Source organism: Venustampulla echinocandica (assembly GCF_003357145.1).
Source record: "Venustampulla echinocandica strain BP 5553 chromosome Unknown scaffold_0, whole genome shotgun sequence".
In the NCBI taxonomy this organism is placed as follows: Eukaryota; Fungi; Ascomycota; class Leotiomycetes; order Helotiales; family Pleuroascaceae; genus Venustampulla; species Venustampulla echinocandica.
The window spans coordinates 47,277-63,202 of NW_022474205.1; the positions used below are offsets into that span (position 1 = coordinate 47,277).

The 15,926-nt window shown below is 47.6% G+C and overlaps 6 protein-coding genes across 6 annotated transcripts; 3 read left to right on the forward strand and 3 right to left on the reverse strand.

The window, feature by feature from the left end:
* Positions 1 to 1,015: 1,015 nt before the first annotated feature.
* On the reverse strand, positions 1,016 to 3,117 carry BP5553_00001 (SGNH hydrolase; the record flags this gene model as incomplete). Its single annotated transcript, XM_032008624.1, has 2 exons — positions 1,016 to 2,682; positions 2,736 to 3,117. The coding sequence occupies 2 exons, from the start codon at positions 3,115 to 3,117 to the stop codon at positions 1,016 to 1,018; spliced, it is 2,049 nt and encodes a 682-aa protein (XP_031872678.1).
* Positions 3,118 to 4,390: 1,273 nt separating this feature from the next.
* BP5553_00002 (uncharacterized protein) lies at positions 4,391 to 5,156 on the forward strand (the record flags this gene model as incomplete). Its single annotated transcript, XM_032008625.1, has 3 exons — positions 4,391 to 4,599; positions 4,668 to 4,938; positions 5,007 to 5,156. The coding sequence occupies 3 exons, from the start codon at positions 4,391 to 4,393 to the stop codon at positions 5,154 to 5,156; spliced, it is 630 nt and encodes a 209-aa protein (XP_031872679.1).
* A 420-nt stretch (positions 5,157 to 5,576) lies between these two features.
* BP5553_00003 (uncharacterized protein) lies at positions 5,577 to 7,746 on the reverse strand (the record flags this gene model as incomplete). Its single annotated transcript, XM_032008626.1, has 3 exons — positions 5,577 to 6,545; positions 6,611 to 7,368; positions 7,419 to 7,746. 3 exons carry the CDS (start codon positions 7,744 to 7,746, stop codon positions 5,577 to 5,579), a joined length of 2,055 nt encoding a protein of 684 aa, XP_031872680.1.
* Positions 7,747 to 8,028: 282 nt separating this feature from the next.
* BP5553_00004 (uncharacterized protein) lies at positions 8,029 to 9,168 on the reverse strand (the record flags this gene model as incomplete). Its single annotated transcript, XM_032008627.1, has 1 exon — positions 8,029 to 9,168. One exon carries the CDS (start codon positions 9,166 to 9,168, stop codon positions 8,029 to 8,031), a length of 1,140 nt encoding a protein of 379 aa, XP_031872681.1.
* A 601-nt stretch (positions 9,169 to 9,769) lies between these two features.
* BP5553_00005 (uncharacterized protein) lies at positions 9,770 to 12,904 on the forward strand (the record flags this gene model as incomplete). Its single annotated transcript, XM_032008628.1, has 4 exons — positions 9,770 to 11,485; positions 11,534 to 11,756; positions 11,820 to 12,817; positions 12,872 to 12,904. 4 exons carry the CDS (start codon positions 9,770 to 9,772, stop codon positions 12,902 to 12,904), a joined length of 2,970 nt encoding a protein of 989 aa, XP_031872682.1.
* Positions 12,905 to 14,022: 1,118 nt separating this feature from the next.
* Positions 14,023 to 14,807, forward strand: BP5553_00006 (uncharacterized protein; the record flags this gene model as incomplete). Its single annotated transcript, XM_032008629.1, has 2 exons — positions 14,023 to 14,576; positions 14,633 to 14,807. 2 exons carry the CDS (start codon positions 14,023 to 14,025, stop codon positions 14,805 to 14,807), a joined length of 729 nt encoding a protein of 242 aa, XP_031872683.1.
* Positions 14,808 to 15,926: the final 1,119 nt, after the last annotated feature.

The following is a 15,926-nucleotide window of genomic DNA, read 5'->3' on the forward strand; positions in this document are numbered from 1 at the left end:
GTTTGATAGAAGACTCGAGTATATATTTAGATCGAAAGATCGAAGTAGATTTGATAGATCGAAGTAGAGTTTGATCGAAGATTCGAATAGAGCTTGATCGACTCAAGTAGAGTTTGATCAGGGACTCGAAGTGAAGTTTTAAGGAGCTGAAGTAAGCAAAAGTGAATTTGGAAAACTTTGGAGTATATTATCGAATTTCTGATCTGTGGAATACTAAACTGATCAGTGTCAGTCCACCTACTGCCCAGGGCACAGTACTACGTGTATTACACAGTATGTACTAGTAAGCTGTAGTGTAGTTAATCGACGATATATTAAGAGAGTAAGATTAAAGAGGAGGGGTAGATCTCCAAGAGGATATACTTCTCTATACTTAATCGGGACTAGTTTGTTAACTAGGTATACGCGCTCACGTGATTATTCTCCCAACAGTTATTAAATTGATCTAATCGCTAGTATAATTTATCTTTAATTATTAAAACAAATAAAGTACAAAGTACAGTCGACTATAGCATTCTTATATAAATTTAGTATAAAACTCTTTTCGCTAGAAATATCAGGCACCTACAGCTATTACTTATATATATCTCTGATATCGAGCTTCTAGTTTCTATATAATGAAGATAGTCAATGTATAAGACTATACTCTATTCGAATATCTGGCTGGTCGCAAAGTAAAACTATTCCTAGATCTCTATTAAGCCTTGTTCGCCTACTGTAACCTCTATATCTGACCGAAATTGGGATATTTAAGTAGCGTAAATATCTCAATTTCTGTCAGATATTTACACAACTTGAATACCTCAATTTCGGTGGGATATTTACACAATTTGAGTGTCTCAAATTTGGTAAGATATTTATACAACTTGAATACCTCAATTTTAGTAAGATATTCTTACAACTTGGGGTTAAAAAGGGTTTTGATCCGTTGTACAATGTTCCGCAAATCCCAAACCCCGCTAGTATACCAATGCGTTCCGCGAGAAGATATACTCGTCACTCCAATGCCCTCCGTCTATCCAGACGACCCGAAAACATGCTTACTGTCATCACCATACCCCGGCCAGTCCTCAATACCAATATCCCTCTTTGTAGCGCTCCCAAAAACATGCTTACTGTCATCACCATACCCCGGCCAATCCTCAATACCAATCTCCCTCTCCTCAACCTCACGTTTCCCAGGCCCATGACAGCTACCGTCTCCAGATCCGCCAGCAGTGACCAAAGCATCGCCCACACACGTTTTAGTACCAATCGGCAGATGACCATGTGCGTACCACTGGAACTTCACATCATTAGGCGTCCGCTCAAACTTATACTCACTGACTTTTCCACAGCCGTCAAGCTGCTTCTTGAGGCCCTCGCCCTCGGCGCCGAGTTTGGCGTCAGGCAGGTTCTTACCACGGATTTCAAAGGAGTCCCAGAGGAATTTATAAGATACGTCGCAGGAAACTTGGTTGATTTGCTTGCTGAGAGGTGTCATGGTGTATTCCCATCCATCGGTCGCGGTAAAGGTAGATCCGAATTTATAATTATGAGGGTTGTTAACCGGGTCATTACCATCGCAGCCGTCAATAACAGCGTTTTTGAAACGGTTGGCGCAGTCTGGCGCCCCCTTGGGTCCTTTATCTTGGTTGTTGGGGGCCTTGACAGACATCTTGAGTTCGTCGACGCTGCCTTGGTTGTAGGTTACCTCTTTGGAGTCTTGGTTACAGAAGTCGTCCGCGTTCTTGATCGCTGTACTGAAGTGCATGACCCAGGTATCACCATTGATGCCGTGGCATACATTCTTCTCAGGAACTGTTGTTGGTGGGGGTTGTGAGAGTCCGCCCATGTCATCGGTGTATTGATCGAGGACCAAATCACGAATCTTTTCGTGCAGAGCAATTTGAGGATGGAAAACCTTGACTCTGTCTCCGACTTTGCGCCATAACGGATCGTAGACTCCCTTTGCCTGGGCGCTATCACCCTCAATATTTGCAAAAAGCTCATTTTCGAACGAAGCATAGGTTTTGAATTTGGTCTTGAAGTCCACATCGGATGTGACATTTTGGTAGGCTTTCAGTAGCGGGCCATCAACGTCGTTATCCTCGTCAGGTTCGTTGTACGGGTAGTGCCAAAGCCAGAGCTTGTCGTTTTCCTGATCGGGCTCTTTGACTCCTGGCTCGCAGTATCTGTGGCCTTTCATTTGGTCGTCGATGGGGATCCATTTGACATTCTGGTCCTTGTTTCGCTCGACTGCGTCTGCGATGGCTTTGTTGAGACCGACGCTCATTTCGTTGAACTCCTTTCGGATCGCTTGGGTCATTTTCGTATGCTCTTTTCCGTCCGGGTTTGGATTGGCAGTTCGAGCGAATGTGACTGTGTCGCATTCACTAGTGGTAGTGTCGAAAAATTGTGGGAATCCAGGGACGTAGAGCCTGAACTTGTCACCGATTGGGCCTTTGCGACCCTTGTCGACGACTCTCTTGATGGTGTTACTGATATTGTCCACGAGCTTAGGGTCCTTGATCAAGTCCTTAGAGATTTGTCTTTGCTCGTCACATGTGCGGTATGGCGGGCCAGCCCCAAAGGGCAGGGAAGTTTCCAAGATACAGTTAAATACAATACCAGGAAAATCAATGTCATTGCCACCAACTTGCAGTGTGGCGAGGTCTGGCGTTCCAAACGCTGGTCGCTCACCTAGACGGCAGTCAGTACACAACACTACAGCTCTTACATTCTGGGAAGCTTACCGAATTGCCAACTCGGCTCATTGGAGGTAGGTTCGTCGTAGAATTGATAGTCGTCGACATCTTCGGTGCTAGATCCAGAGCATACGACATTGTTGAACTTCATAGTTAGATCTTTGTGATCACCGTTTGGTAGTCTATTATCACTATTCATCAGAACCGGATATGCATGATCGTAGCGTAGGCAGCGGTAGGAGTTTGGGGTGTATTCTCCAGCTCCGACACCTGAGGAATACGAGTCTCCCAGAGCAGTCCACTCGAAGGTGTCTCGGCCAAGTAGCTGCTTGATCTTTTCGATTCTGGTTGCAAGTGGTGAAGCAAAGGCCCCGGAGAGAGCCATGGAAAGCGTAAACGCCGCAGCTAGGGGCTTCGAGAGGACCGCCATTGTGGCTCTTCAATGTTATGTGAATTGGATATAATAAGGAATGTTGCAAAGAGATCAGAGAAGGAGTTGGTATAGGAACAGAACGGCGAGTGTTGATAAGTATGCTGGGAATTCTTCTTGCCCAAATCCCGTCTTCATTATATACTTCTCCTCCTTCTTTGACGTCCAGCATCCTCCAATTCTAAAGAACCCTACCAACTCCCTACTACCAATATTCCAACATCAGGAAGAGGCACAAACATCCCATCTATTCCTTCATTACACAAAGCAACTTCCCATCCCCTCAACTCTCACCCAAAATATTCCGCCATGTATCTTACGGCCAACAAATTAACATAACTTGCAACAGAAAACACACAGAACAGCATCCTTCAATCCTTCGTTGGGCGATACCCGTTGGCCTGGGCCCGGTCACCCAATCCTTCCACCCACGGAAGCTGATCGGTGGTTGGTGTGAATAAGTTGGGAAGACCATCAAGTTCGGAAACGGCAAGGCAGCATCTCTCTAATCGGTGTGGTTGCCATCGTAATAGAGAACCCCATAAGCGGCGAACGGGTTGTCCGAACCTGCAAAATCCAACCAAGGCCAACGGGTATGGTGTGACTCTAAGGTCCGCAACGTTCTATGCAAATGGTAACTGAAACAGGGCTATGGTTGGTCTATTTTCAGGGTGTGTTCTGTGGCTCATAGAACCAACACAAGTTTGTAGCAATTGGCCAACCTCACTTGAGGCCCCTGATAATAACAAACTCCAACGCAACTAATCTCCCCTAAACAACGATCCGCATCCCTTTGAACTTGATGACCTTTCTCGAATGTATCGTCCCAACTGCAGGACTCGGCCGCTCCTTGGCGGGGCCGCAATAAGCGTGGAAGCCTCGACTTGCCAAGAGCCTAAGCCCTACTTGTGCCAGTAGATCGCCCAGGTTGTTCGCGCGCGCGTAGCTGCGGGAACGCGGAAGGGCGCTTTCCGCGCGACACGACGCCAACAGATTAGAAGACCTCTACTGTAGCTGTGGAAGGAAGTGGCGGGGCTGTGCATAGCTGAGAGGGGGTGATTTGGCATACCTTAGGGACCTATGTAAGAGGGTAATTCTGAGACTAGCGTATTTTCTAGTACAGACCAACATCACGCCAGTCTCAAGTCTTGAGGCAACTTGTTTTAGAAAATCAGCAACTTGAACTTCAAACAACTTTTCATGAAAGAATTTCTGGTTCACGATCATATCTTTTCACAATTATTGGAGGAAAGCCACGGTGTAAAATTCGAAGATGCGTATCCCATTTCTAGAGGGCGCTGCAAGGGCGCTGTCGTGGTCTTCCGCACTCCAGAAGCCAATTCTCAGCAACGAACGTCCCCAAGATTCAATCTCCTTGAAGGCAGCGATACCCGGCGGCCCATTCAGCCTCTGTGAGGTTTCCCGCCCGGCCGATCTCTTTGACATCACATCTGTCTCACTCAGCAAGCGGCCAGTTTACATGTATGTTGTTTGACCTCTCATTGATTCCGTTCGGCTACGATTTGTAAGCATGTACTGACGATCAATAGCGACGACATGTTCCTCGTTCATCTCTACGGAGACTTCCAAAAGTCATTCACGGGAAATGGAACCCTCAGACTCAATGTCAATTGCGGCTCTCACTGCGAAGAATATGGCGCCCCAGTAGACTCCCCTGGTGAGAGTACTAGCTTTGATTTCTGCGAGATGAGCAATATTGAACAGCCTCTGCACGGCAAGAAGGCAACTTGCCCACCTGAAGAGGGATTTGCGTTGCTCAGTTCGCCGGCATGGGTTTTCCCCATGTTTTTGAACGTCCCTGTCAGTACTACCAAATTCCTGCCCTGACCTGCATATGCTGTGCACTTTGATACTGGCTAACAAAGTAGGGCTGGTACAACTTCACATTTGATGCGAAGACTGATGATGGTGAGAGAATTTATTGTGTACAGACGGAAGTCTGTTTGCGGTGGGAAGACGAAGAGAAGAATAAGCGTTATCGGCAAGGTCCGTGGAATAATTGTACGTGGCCGAGATAGAGTCGGGAAACCTGAAAGTTAAGACTGAACTTTTCTCTGCTTTTACCCTCTCTGTAATGTTCTGGGTACGAAGATCGACATCTTACATAGCGCAAATTCACACACTTCCGCTGCGTATTCCAATGTATCTTGGGCGTAGTGTGGACATTTCAAAATCCATAATAGCAGGAGGGTGCACTATTCATCAGCACTAACGACAGAGAACTGAATCGAAGCTATGTCAGCGGCGTTTTTGTTTTTGGTAGCTCAGTAAGATTTCTGACTACAGGGATATAAACAATAAAAAGCGAATAAAGACAAGTCTTTTGGGGAAATTCCCGTTTCCTCAACTAAATCCAAGACTTCTTGAATTAGCCAGTGCTACCTTGTTTCGTGGTTGATTCCAATGCAGTACGCAAAATAAGTATTATCAAATAAACCTTAGATAATTTTAATATCTGTCAATGTGATCCCTCTGTTGATCAAATCGGGACCCTCCAAGTCACCGGCCTCCTCTTTCGTCGGACTGTACCAAAGAGCAGTACCAATTCGACGAAATGTACCAATCTGATCTTCCACCTTGTCTATTGCGAGACATGTGAGCATTGGGTACGGCGGAGAGCCTTCTGCCTCTATTGGCATGAACCAAATGGTTTTGTGGGGAAAGACGGATGATAATGCACTGATTTCCAGTGTATCGCCAGCGTCGTCATTATCCAGAGTCACATACATCTTACTAAGATCCTCTTCTCTCACTGAACCAAGTTGAAATTCGACCATATGCCCTCGTAATTTGACATAGCCACCCTTGACCTGACCCATCTCGTCGTCCGTACTAAGCTCAATTTGCACAGCTATGACTTCTGCTAAGGCTGGTTTCAGTGGATCGTTTGACATTTGTCGAAATATATCTATGCATTGGTTACTCGAAGCCCACGACCAGGATGGTGCGCAATATTCATCTGGAAGGCCACCAGATTGTGTGCTGGTGGAAGGTTGTCTATATCCACCGCCCGGAGGAAGTCCGATCCATGCCAGTTGATGGATGAGATCGGTCTCCCAATGACCAGCTAGGTAGCGGCATTTCATGAGTAGTTTCATTTCCCTTGCAATAGCAGAGATCGCTATCAGTTTGTCGGAATTGTACGTCAACTCAGCAGATGTAAATGCTCTTACAGCATGACCCCAGGTACTGAATGCTAATTTCCGTGCTTCTGAAGCTACTTGCGCATCAGTTGAGTCTCCGGCCATATATTGTTTGGCTTCGGTTGCAAATGAGGTTTGAGCCTTGTAGTCGGACTCCTGCTCCATCGGTTGGCCGAAGGGGAATGATTCGGAGGCCTGCAGCTCAGCGCACTCCCAATACAATTGAGTTTTGCTGAAGTGTAACACTCTTGGAGCGAGTAGCCTCTGGCACCGGATATTAGACTACTGTTGCAACAGCAAAATAATATGTTGATTTTCTCTAGACTTACTTCTTGGACTACCCATGCTCTGCGGTTCACAGCAGCGAGTGTAATATCTTCCCGCCACGCCCATATTGCTCCTTTTTGGAGCAGCTCATACCTACCTTCAAGACTTCTTGGAGAGTCCTTACGACTTGGTACAGCAATAATTAAGTGGGGCTCATCCAACGAGTTGCTGGATAAGTCGTCCGTGAAATCAATATAGAGAGGATTCAAGTAAACTTGATTGAGGCTTCGATTGAAGAAGCAACCCTCAAGATCGCTGGTCGCCGAAGTTGCTGTAATGTTGCAAAACGAATACTTATAGACATTGCTCATCTGAGCTGATTGAGCAAGCCAGTCCTCTTTGGAATTCTGTACAATGCACAGAGAATCTATCCACAAATACCAAAGCCCAAGCTGTCTCGCGATATTGACTGCATCTTCAAAGGTCTTCAATCCCCCAAATGGAGGAATAGCCTGCTTTAAATCATCCCTGTTCTCGAGCGTTAGAACAAGTTTGTCTTCAATCTTTCCCCAACAATGAGACAAGGTCGCGTAGGTGACCTCATCGGGAATCTCTTCTCCCTCGAAGAGTTGACGATCATCATTATCTTCGTATATTCGAATCAATCGGGTTGGTTTCCAACTCTTCTCTCCTTCAGTTCGTGGGCGTTCACACTTCGTATGTTTCATCTCACAAGTTCTAAGCCAGTGCTTAGCAAGTTCAAAACAGGCTTTTGAGTTGGTATACACTGTTGGCTCATAACCCGCTACCTCGAGTCGATCTATATTTCATTTAGTTTCTGTTCCCTCTTACCCATGTGGGGGATTCTACCATGGCCGGGCCTGACTTCGAATAGGTCAAAATCCGAGCGTTCCCAGAGCCGGTGGAATTCTTGTCCTTCGCAACTCAAGATCAGCGCTGGAAAGTCGTCGTAACCTTTACTCCAAAAACAGGTTGGATTTAGTTTGCGCGAGGAGGTATTGTCAATATTCAAAACGCTATTTAGGTCAGAATTAATCCAGGAACTATAATCCCCCTCCAAAAGATTGTTGATCTTGAGACCGAATTGCTCCTGAATCCAGATGCATAATGAACAATTGTCCGCGACACCCTCGTTCCACGCTTTCCATGTTTGGTGGTGGTAGAAGTTCTCTGGCATCTCCGGTGGTGGGCTCTGCACCCAGTGGAGGAACCCTTTACACGACTTACATATCATAATTGAATATTGTGGAATAGTTGTTGTAGGGGAAGAAAAGTGTCCATCATGGACTGTGCAACGTTCCTGTCGTCGTTGAACCGATGACTAAGCAGTATGATCGACCCAACAAGGGCTTGCCAGAATTCTATCCACGAGCCAAAACACCAAAACGTAAATCTCGCGATTCTTCTAAAAACACCAAGTGCAAATCTTTTTCTCATTCTGAAACTAAGATATAGGAAATCACGGGGTGTTTATATTTAGTACTCTTTTCATCTCTGCACTACTTCGCCATTTCGCGCACTCAACAGCACTTCCCCACGCCCCCCTCGCCTCTGGATCAGCTCCATTCTCCAACAACCACTTGACCCTCTCGACAGCTCCAACCAGTACGGCGTGAACGATAGGATACTTGGCAACCTTATGCCGTGATTCCTGGGCCTGATTTACATCTGCTCCACGCTCAACCAAGAGCGCCATCACTGGAATCCTGCTTGTATCAAACTCCTTACTCGGTGTGACGCCGTCGTTTAACGGCGCTCCGAGAGGAGTGCCAGGAGGACAAGCCCCCGCGGCGCAGTGGAGCGGCGTCCCGTTCCGGATTTGCGCGCCCGCGTCTAAGAGCAAGTGCACAGCTTCAAGCGTGCCCGTCGAAGCGGCTTTTTGCAGAGCCGCGCACGAATCAGTGTCAGGCCCGCCCAGCCGGTCACGATAGTCGGATTGTACGCCCAGATTGGGGTTCGCGCCATGGACGAGGAACCATTTCAGCAGAGGCAGGTTCGTGACGACACAGGGAAGAAGCATGGCACCGTAGCAGCCCGGTGTATTTGGTGTCCAGCCATACTCAGTGAAGAGTTCAAAGAGGGAGATTTGCTGCGCTGACGGCGCCGTGAGGATGCTGTTTGGTGTATGGCGGACGATAGGCGCGCCTGTAGAGAGGAGATCACGGGCGATTTCGAGATTGCCAGTGCTAATGGCATGGATTAGACAGCGGTGGAGGAAGTCGGGGTTGCGAGTTTGGATGTTGGAAAGGGGGCCGGGTTGGCAGGCGGATTCGAAGGATGCGATGGTGGCAGAGCTGTATTGCGAGTCGGCGGGTTCCATGATGAGGTCATCGTAGGCTGAGCCCATCTGATGCATCTGCATCGTTGGCATCTGAGCTGGGGTCCGAGATGGAGAGTTAGTGACGGGCCTTGCGCCCATTGCAAGTGCTTGTTGTTGTTGTTGCTGTTGCTGCCGAGCACCCATCATTTGCATTTGCAGCTGGCGAGCGTTCTCCATGGCTTGTACCCGTTGGGGCTCGCCAACGGGTAACGCCTGTTGTTGACGCTGTTGCTGAAGCTGTTGCTGAAGCTGTTGTTGACGCTGTTGCTGAGCACCCATCATTTGCATTTGCAGCTGGCGGGCGTTCTCCACGGACTGTTACGCGTGTTGTTGACGCTGTTGGTGACGTGACAGTAGGTCGCTATCTGCCATCTTGGTGGATTACAAGGAGTTTGTAGGTCGAGTAGAGGTCTCGAGGACGGGCGCTTTGGATTTGAATTTGGATATGTCGTGTCACGCACAATGGTTCAGTGCGGATTGCAGGATCTTGAGTCTTGAGGGAATGATGATTGTATGTTGGCACAACTTGTTGGCCTCCCTTCCCTTGAAACAGCCTTGTCTTAACCAACAGCGGGTATATCGGCCGCCTCATCCTCTCCCCTGCAGCCTCACCAAACCCCCATTTCACCTGGAAATTTAAAATTTGATCCGGAATATGGTCGTATGCTGCGCCGACCACATTTCAGGTGTCGAAAGGCCTCTGGGCGAGCTTGAGATTATTTTTTAATCTGGCTACAAGCCTTCTTGCCAACCGTAAGTCCATACCCCCAAACGTTCAAGCCTCTTATGCTCTCTGGATTCCTGCCCTGAAGATGCTTTTGCTTCCTATCTTCGCATCAGTGTCTTTCCTCTCTCTTTTTGCAACTGCTTTCACTTCATCATGCGAGACCATAAGCGTCGGTCCCTTGCGGCGGGAAGAGCGGCTTTTACTCTTCTTTTCATTGCTCAATACGCATCTGCACAGCGCTTCTTAAATAACAGTACTGCAATCGGCTTTAGCACTTTTCAGTTTTCTTCGTCGACTGTTACTACCTCTTCGTCGACGATCAGCATTCCATCCACTGGCACAGAAATCATCTCTTCAAACTCCTCCAGCTCCTCAGCGCTTGTATCTACTGGTTCCTCAACCATGACCACCACTTCCAATGCGATTACTTCATCAGCTACCACTTCAACGTCATCTATATCCTCTTCAGTTGCAACAGGAAATTCATCGTCTTCCTCTATAATATCTTCCTCAACTCGACCATCTCCCACTGGCGTCTCGATAGGAATAATCACTTCTGTCATTGTTCAATCCGGTACAACCATTACAAAGGACGTCCTAACTGGCGGATCGCTCACCGCACCAATTACTCTCCCACCAGTCACAACGACATTCGTCAGCTCCGAGGCAACATCTGCCGTATCTTCAGTTTCTTCCCAAATTATAGGCATACTACCTATTATCATTGCCTGGAAAAAGGACCCAATCCCATTACAGACCGACACACTCAACAAAATCAACAGGATCAAAGGAACTGTGGACAACCTCATATCTAGTCTGGGCACCAAGCCGTCGTCGAAACCATGTAGTCAGAAAAAGAAGCGGGGTCTATTTGGCATTATTGGCGACGTTGCCAATGCATTGACTTGTATCACTAGCGAGTTGGAGAACGTCACGAAGAATATCAAAGGAGGTATCATTGAAGGCGTTGATATTATTTTGTCCAACATTCAATCAGAGACTGAGGAACTTACAGAAGAGGAGGAAAACGAGACTGATTCAAAGTCCGACACTTCGACATCTTCGGATGGATCATGCACCGCTACACAGACAGCATTCCGAGTCACTGTTCTATGTGGACCGACTACATACACGACCATGGGCAAAGCTGTTTCGATTACAACTTGCTCGTCTACAGCCACGGTTACAACCACTGGTTGCACCGCCACCGGACGTACAATCACTATCTCTAGTAGCGCGCCAAGCGCAACCCAAACAGTATGTGCTTCTGGTACTTGCGGAGATGCTTGTCCACTCGCTGGCGGCCCTCTTAGTGGCGCCAGTATGGGCATCGGAGCTACGACTGTAAACGGTAAGATGATCTCGACCTCCGCTCTACCAACTGCTAGCTACGGAGCCGTCGGGAACGGCGCTTCTAAGAGAGAGTTGTTCAATAGCCCAATCGATTACAATGGAACTCTGGTCGATAATTCCAAATCCTTGTTTGAACGCGCTCTTCCGGACGTTGCTGCTCTATACACCAACTATGTCTCAAGTCTGAGTATAAATGCCAACTGGGTTAGTCAACACGGCCTTACGTCTGGAATCTGGTACAACTATCCAAACGCTGGTATAGCTATCGTAGGTGTTAATGGCATCTATGGTTGCACGGCGGTGGTCATCGCATCTGAGTTGGGTGTGTATCTTTCTCACATTTGGGAGGATCCTGTATTCGTTACTGGGGATGATCAGACGCCAACTGACGATGCTTCTTTTATCAGTAATACGTTCAACGCGCTCCGTGATGGCACAGCAAATGCCCGGAGTATCACAGCTTTGATCGGAACATATGCCCAGCCTGGAGTTTTACATGCTATATACTCCTCAAAAGTCTTTGTCATCTCCCCAAAATAATCCGTTTGGGATCGAGACGTAAAGAAGATCACCACTCCACTGAAATATCAAGCACGCGCTGAAGATTTGGCTAGCAGGCTTGCTAGACTCATTCCTGGTTCGGGCGGTTCCGGGTTCACCACGGGCTACACACGTACCAACGCCACAAAGTCTACTAAACGCTTCGGCGTAGCTGGCAGAGCCATCTTGGAAGTTGATCCCTATCAAAGTTGGATTACAACCTTTGCCGCTGACCAAGACCCCAATGGTATTGGTCTTTAAGTCGATCGTTGGCGATTATGGGTAGAGGACCGGCTGATTAATTTCCAAGACTTCTGGGTTCCAAATACTACACCACCTACTGCCATTGTAGCGCGAGATGTTGGCCACCCAAATCCGTGCAAAGGCCAAATTAGTAGCAAACCTACCAGCTCTAGCCAATCCACCACAACTTCCTCAAGCTCGAACACTTCGTCGTCTCAGACTTCCTTGATTTCAACCTCTTCGTCTTCGAATAGCTCCACGATTTCGAGTACGACTAGTGTAACAACATCATCAAACAGTACAACTAAGACAGACAGTACGCTCACGACTTCTATATCCTCGATCCATAACGTGACTTCCACCTCCTCCTCATCCCGAAGCAGAACCTCAGCTCCACTAATCACCTCTTGTACTCTCTCAAATCAAGGTGCTCTTAGCACAGGCAACATTAACATCCCAGCCACAATTGCCTGTAATTGCAACGATGGTTGGACAGCCGGAATTGGGTCTAGGGTTGGCGACAACGAATACACAACTTATACTTGTCAAGTCGGCACCGGCACAAGTATCGCCGTCAAGACTGTAGCAGCACCCACTCCTACCCCAGCACCAGCACCAGCACCAGCCTTTAAATCCGGCACCTGCAACATCCACATCTTCGAGGCATCCAACGGCGTCGCCAACCCTTTTTTCGTAGGCCTCCAAATCACCGACGGCGGCGGCGCTGTCCTCGCTCGCAAGAACTTCCAAGTCAAATGGAGCGAAACTGCTACCATCTCTAAAGCCGGCTCCAAACTCCCCTACGATCTCAACGTCGAATTCTCCAAGTCCTCGAAAGCACTGAAGAGGGGCTTGAACAGGAGAGCTGGAGGAGCGCCACCGGGGGCATTGCAGTATCTGTATCAGAACTGGGTTGTGGGTGTGACGGCGGGGGGGACGAAGTGGGATAGTACTCAGAGGGATAAGGCGAAAATGCCTTATTGCAATGTTGGCGGGTGGGACAATGGGGACTTTGGTGACTTTTTGGATGGGCTGCTTAGTTTGGGGGCGGATTCACATGCTCCGGTAAGTTTAAAGTTCTTTGGGTTGATTCGGAGATTTGTGCTAACTTGAAAATAGACTCGACAGATGGATTGCCGGTGGGCTTGCTAAGGGGTTTGATGTAACGCCTTTTTGATATTTAGCTTAGCTATATAATTGGTATTTATATATACCATTCACCCTTAATCGATATCCTGCCGACCAATTCCGTAAAATCGTACCTAAGCAAGAATGGAACTACTCGAAAACGCACATTTGATAGATCTTTTCTTTTGCAAGTCTCTAGCTTCCATGTTGACTAAGAGCAGGCATAATCAGGTAGAAGGCGGCACGCGGAACGAATGGGATGCTGCGTAGTAATTTGTCTATTTGAGTTTTGAGGCATACCAAACCCAATGCAGCACATCCAAAGAGGTTGAAAAATAGTTTAAATGTTCAAAGAAGCGACCGTTTGGTTGATATATTTGTTTTCTCGTCCCTCTGCCTTCAGGTGAGGTTGGAATATGGCAGTTCGGGCTCTTAGGCGCTAACTACAACGTACTCGCAGGGATCACCAGCGTACCAGTGCTACGGACAAAATCAGTTCCCCGGCCTTCTCCCCAGAACGGCTCCAGCCCTGAACTGGGGGCGAGGGCCGGCGGCCAGCACCAACAGCTGTGTGAATGCGTTGAGGCACTCTCAGTTGTTTAGGATCCCCAGACAGTTTCCACGCGGGGTTTCCAGTCTCAACCACAGTTATCTGCTTCTCAGATGCAGACAGTGCAATTCCGGGAGTCCTGCCCCTCAAAGTTGGGGCCCATCAGGTTCACCAACCGCCGGTCTGCAAAATATTCATAGCCCCGATGCTAGCAGCTTACTTGCTCCACAGCGGAATCGTTAGAATGAGTACAATATAAATATATAAAGGAGGAAGATGACGTGCAGAGACACTGGGTGGTTAGAGAGGATATAATTAAAAGGATGTTGGACGTTCAAAGAAAGTTGCTGACGCTTGTCTCGTGAAGAAGAGCACGATCGGCAAAGCCTCGGCACGGAAAGACAGTGCCGTCAGCCAAGCCTCAGCCTCAGCCCCAAGCTCATCTTATCTGAATCGGGCATATGTACTGGTACATATAAAGCATCGTCATCTTCTCTGTACAGTACTGAGTAAATACCTACCCACTCCAAGACAGCTTTTGAGCATCAGCTTCCCATCTTCAATTTCTCCTAAAGAATAACGAATAATCAAAATGGCATCCCCCTCGCAGAAACTAATGGCCCGCCATCCCCTCCAACGGCTTCCCTCGCCCTCCCGCAGCACCTCAGCCCTCGTTCATATTGCTGGCATAATATCCTTCACCCTCTCCTTCAAATACATGATCGACAATCCTACAAAGATGAATGACTCCTACGGCTGGCACATGCAATACCTCACAATCATCGGCCTCGCAATCGCCTACGCGACCTTCATATGCGCCTTCCTCGCTGACATTACTCTTTCTCCGAAGCTCTTCCTCATTAAGAACGTGCTATCTTTATGTAGCGCTCCGCTCGCGGTCTTGATAAGTCTGTTATATGGGGTCATCTGCGCGATTGACAAAGAGCTTGTGGTTCCACCCGAAATTGATCTTGCTCCCATAGCGGATATTGGATTTCATGCTATGCCCGCGATACTACTTGTTATTGATCTACTCTTCCTATCTCCACCGTGGACTATCGCTGTGTTGCCTGCAATTGGATTGAGCTCCGTGCTTGCAGTATCTTATTGGGCTTGGGTTGAGCAATGCTATAAATACAATGGATTGTACGTCATGGGTACCCTCATGCAATGGTGATAGACTTTTGCTAACATCCTGGCAGTTACCCATACCCCCTTTTTGAACAGCTTGATACGACGCAAAGATCTATCCTATTTACCATGGCAGCTTTGGCAATGGCCGCTACTACCTCAGTTTTAAAGTGGTTATATAGCAGGGTCAACGGGACACAGGGGATACGAACTCAAAGCCGACCAGGGAACATTAAAGGAGAGTGATCGTATGTGATCATATTCTGCCTCTTACCGACATCATAGCAACACCATCCAATAAAACTAGCCGTATAAAGGCTGCTCAAGGGCTCGCAATCATACTTTCCAGCTTCTAAACATGTGGAATCTACCAAATCTTTTGTGCGAACTACATGGATACTACGCACAAGACAATCTGAACTCACCCCTCCACAATGGGAATATAGGTGCCTATCTACCACGATACCCTACCTGCGGAACACTAGGTCCTTACTGTTATAGAGGAATAGATTAGGTAATGGAGCATGTACATAGAAGAGGAGGTTTGGATTTTTCTGTTTTATCTGCTGATACCGAGGTAAGCGGGGCTTAAGTGAACCTCCTAACATGGATCTGACTACTAAGGAGTAGCTGGGATGTTACTAGACTTGCACGCTCCGTCACTTGAACTCTTGACAAAGCACCAATAGACTTCGCACTCCACTAGAGGAGTTGTCCGCGTTTTTGCAGTCTTCCATTATGGGTATGTATCATTATGCCAAAAATTTGGTATTTGGTCAATTGGAAATTGTTGTTTTATTGCAAACAGGATAGTAGGCCCTCGGATTTAGAAGAAGGAAGTGGGTTAGCTCTACCTGGTATGCCTTATGCCAACCTCTTGTGAGCATCGCCCGGCTCTTTCGATATACAGTAGAAGCTCTCTAGAACTGGGCAGACGAAAGCAGTGGTCTCCCGTCCACAAGCCCAAGTGGAGCTGTTGCTCATCCAATTTTGGTCTCAGCTCCAAAGTAAGCGAGCAAGGTAACAGACCTCCCAGGAAGGACCCTGTACCAACTCTACCACCGGGAGATTACATTTCTCGTAGCTTCTATTAAGTCGTCTTAAAGGTATACAAGGCTTTCTCATCAATAATTAGGAACGTGCATCTATCGTGATGTCCAAGATATCTTTTTCTTTTACCGTGGCAGCGTGCAGTCCATGACACAAGGTGTTGTGAATCCATGCATATAATCAGAGGCTTGAAAGAATTGTAGGGATTTCATACTGGCAGTTGTGTGAATGTTCTAATGGATTCTACATCATCCCACACTTTCCTTTTGGGGGCTTACTTTTCTTTGGATGGCTAGGTGCGTATCCTGTGGGCTA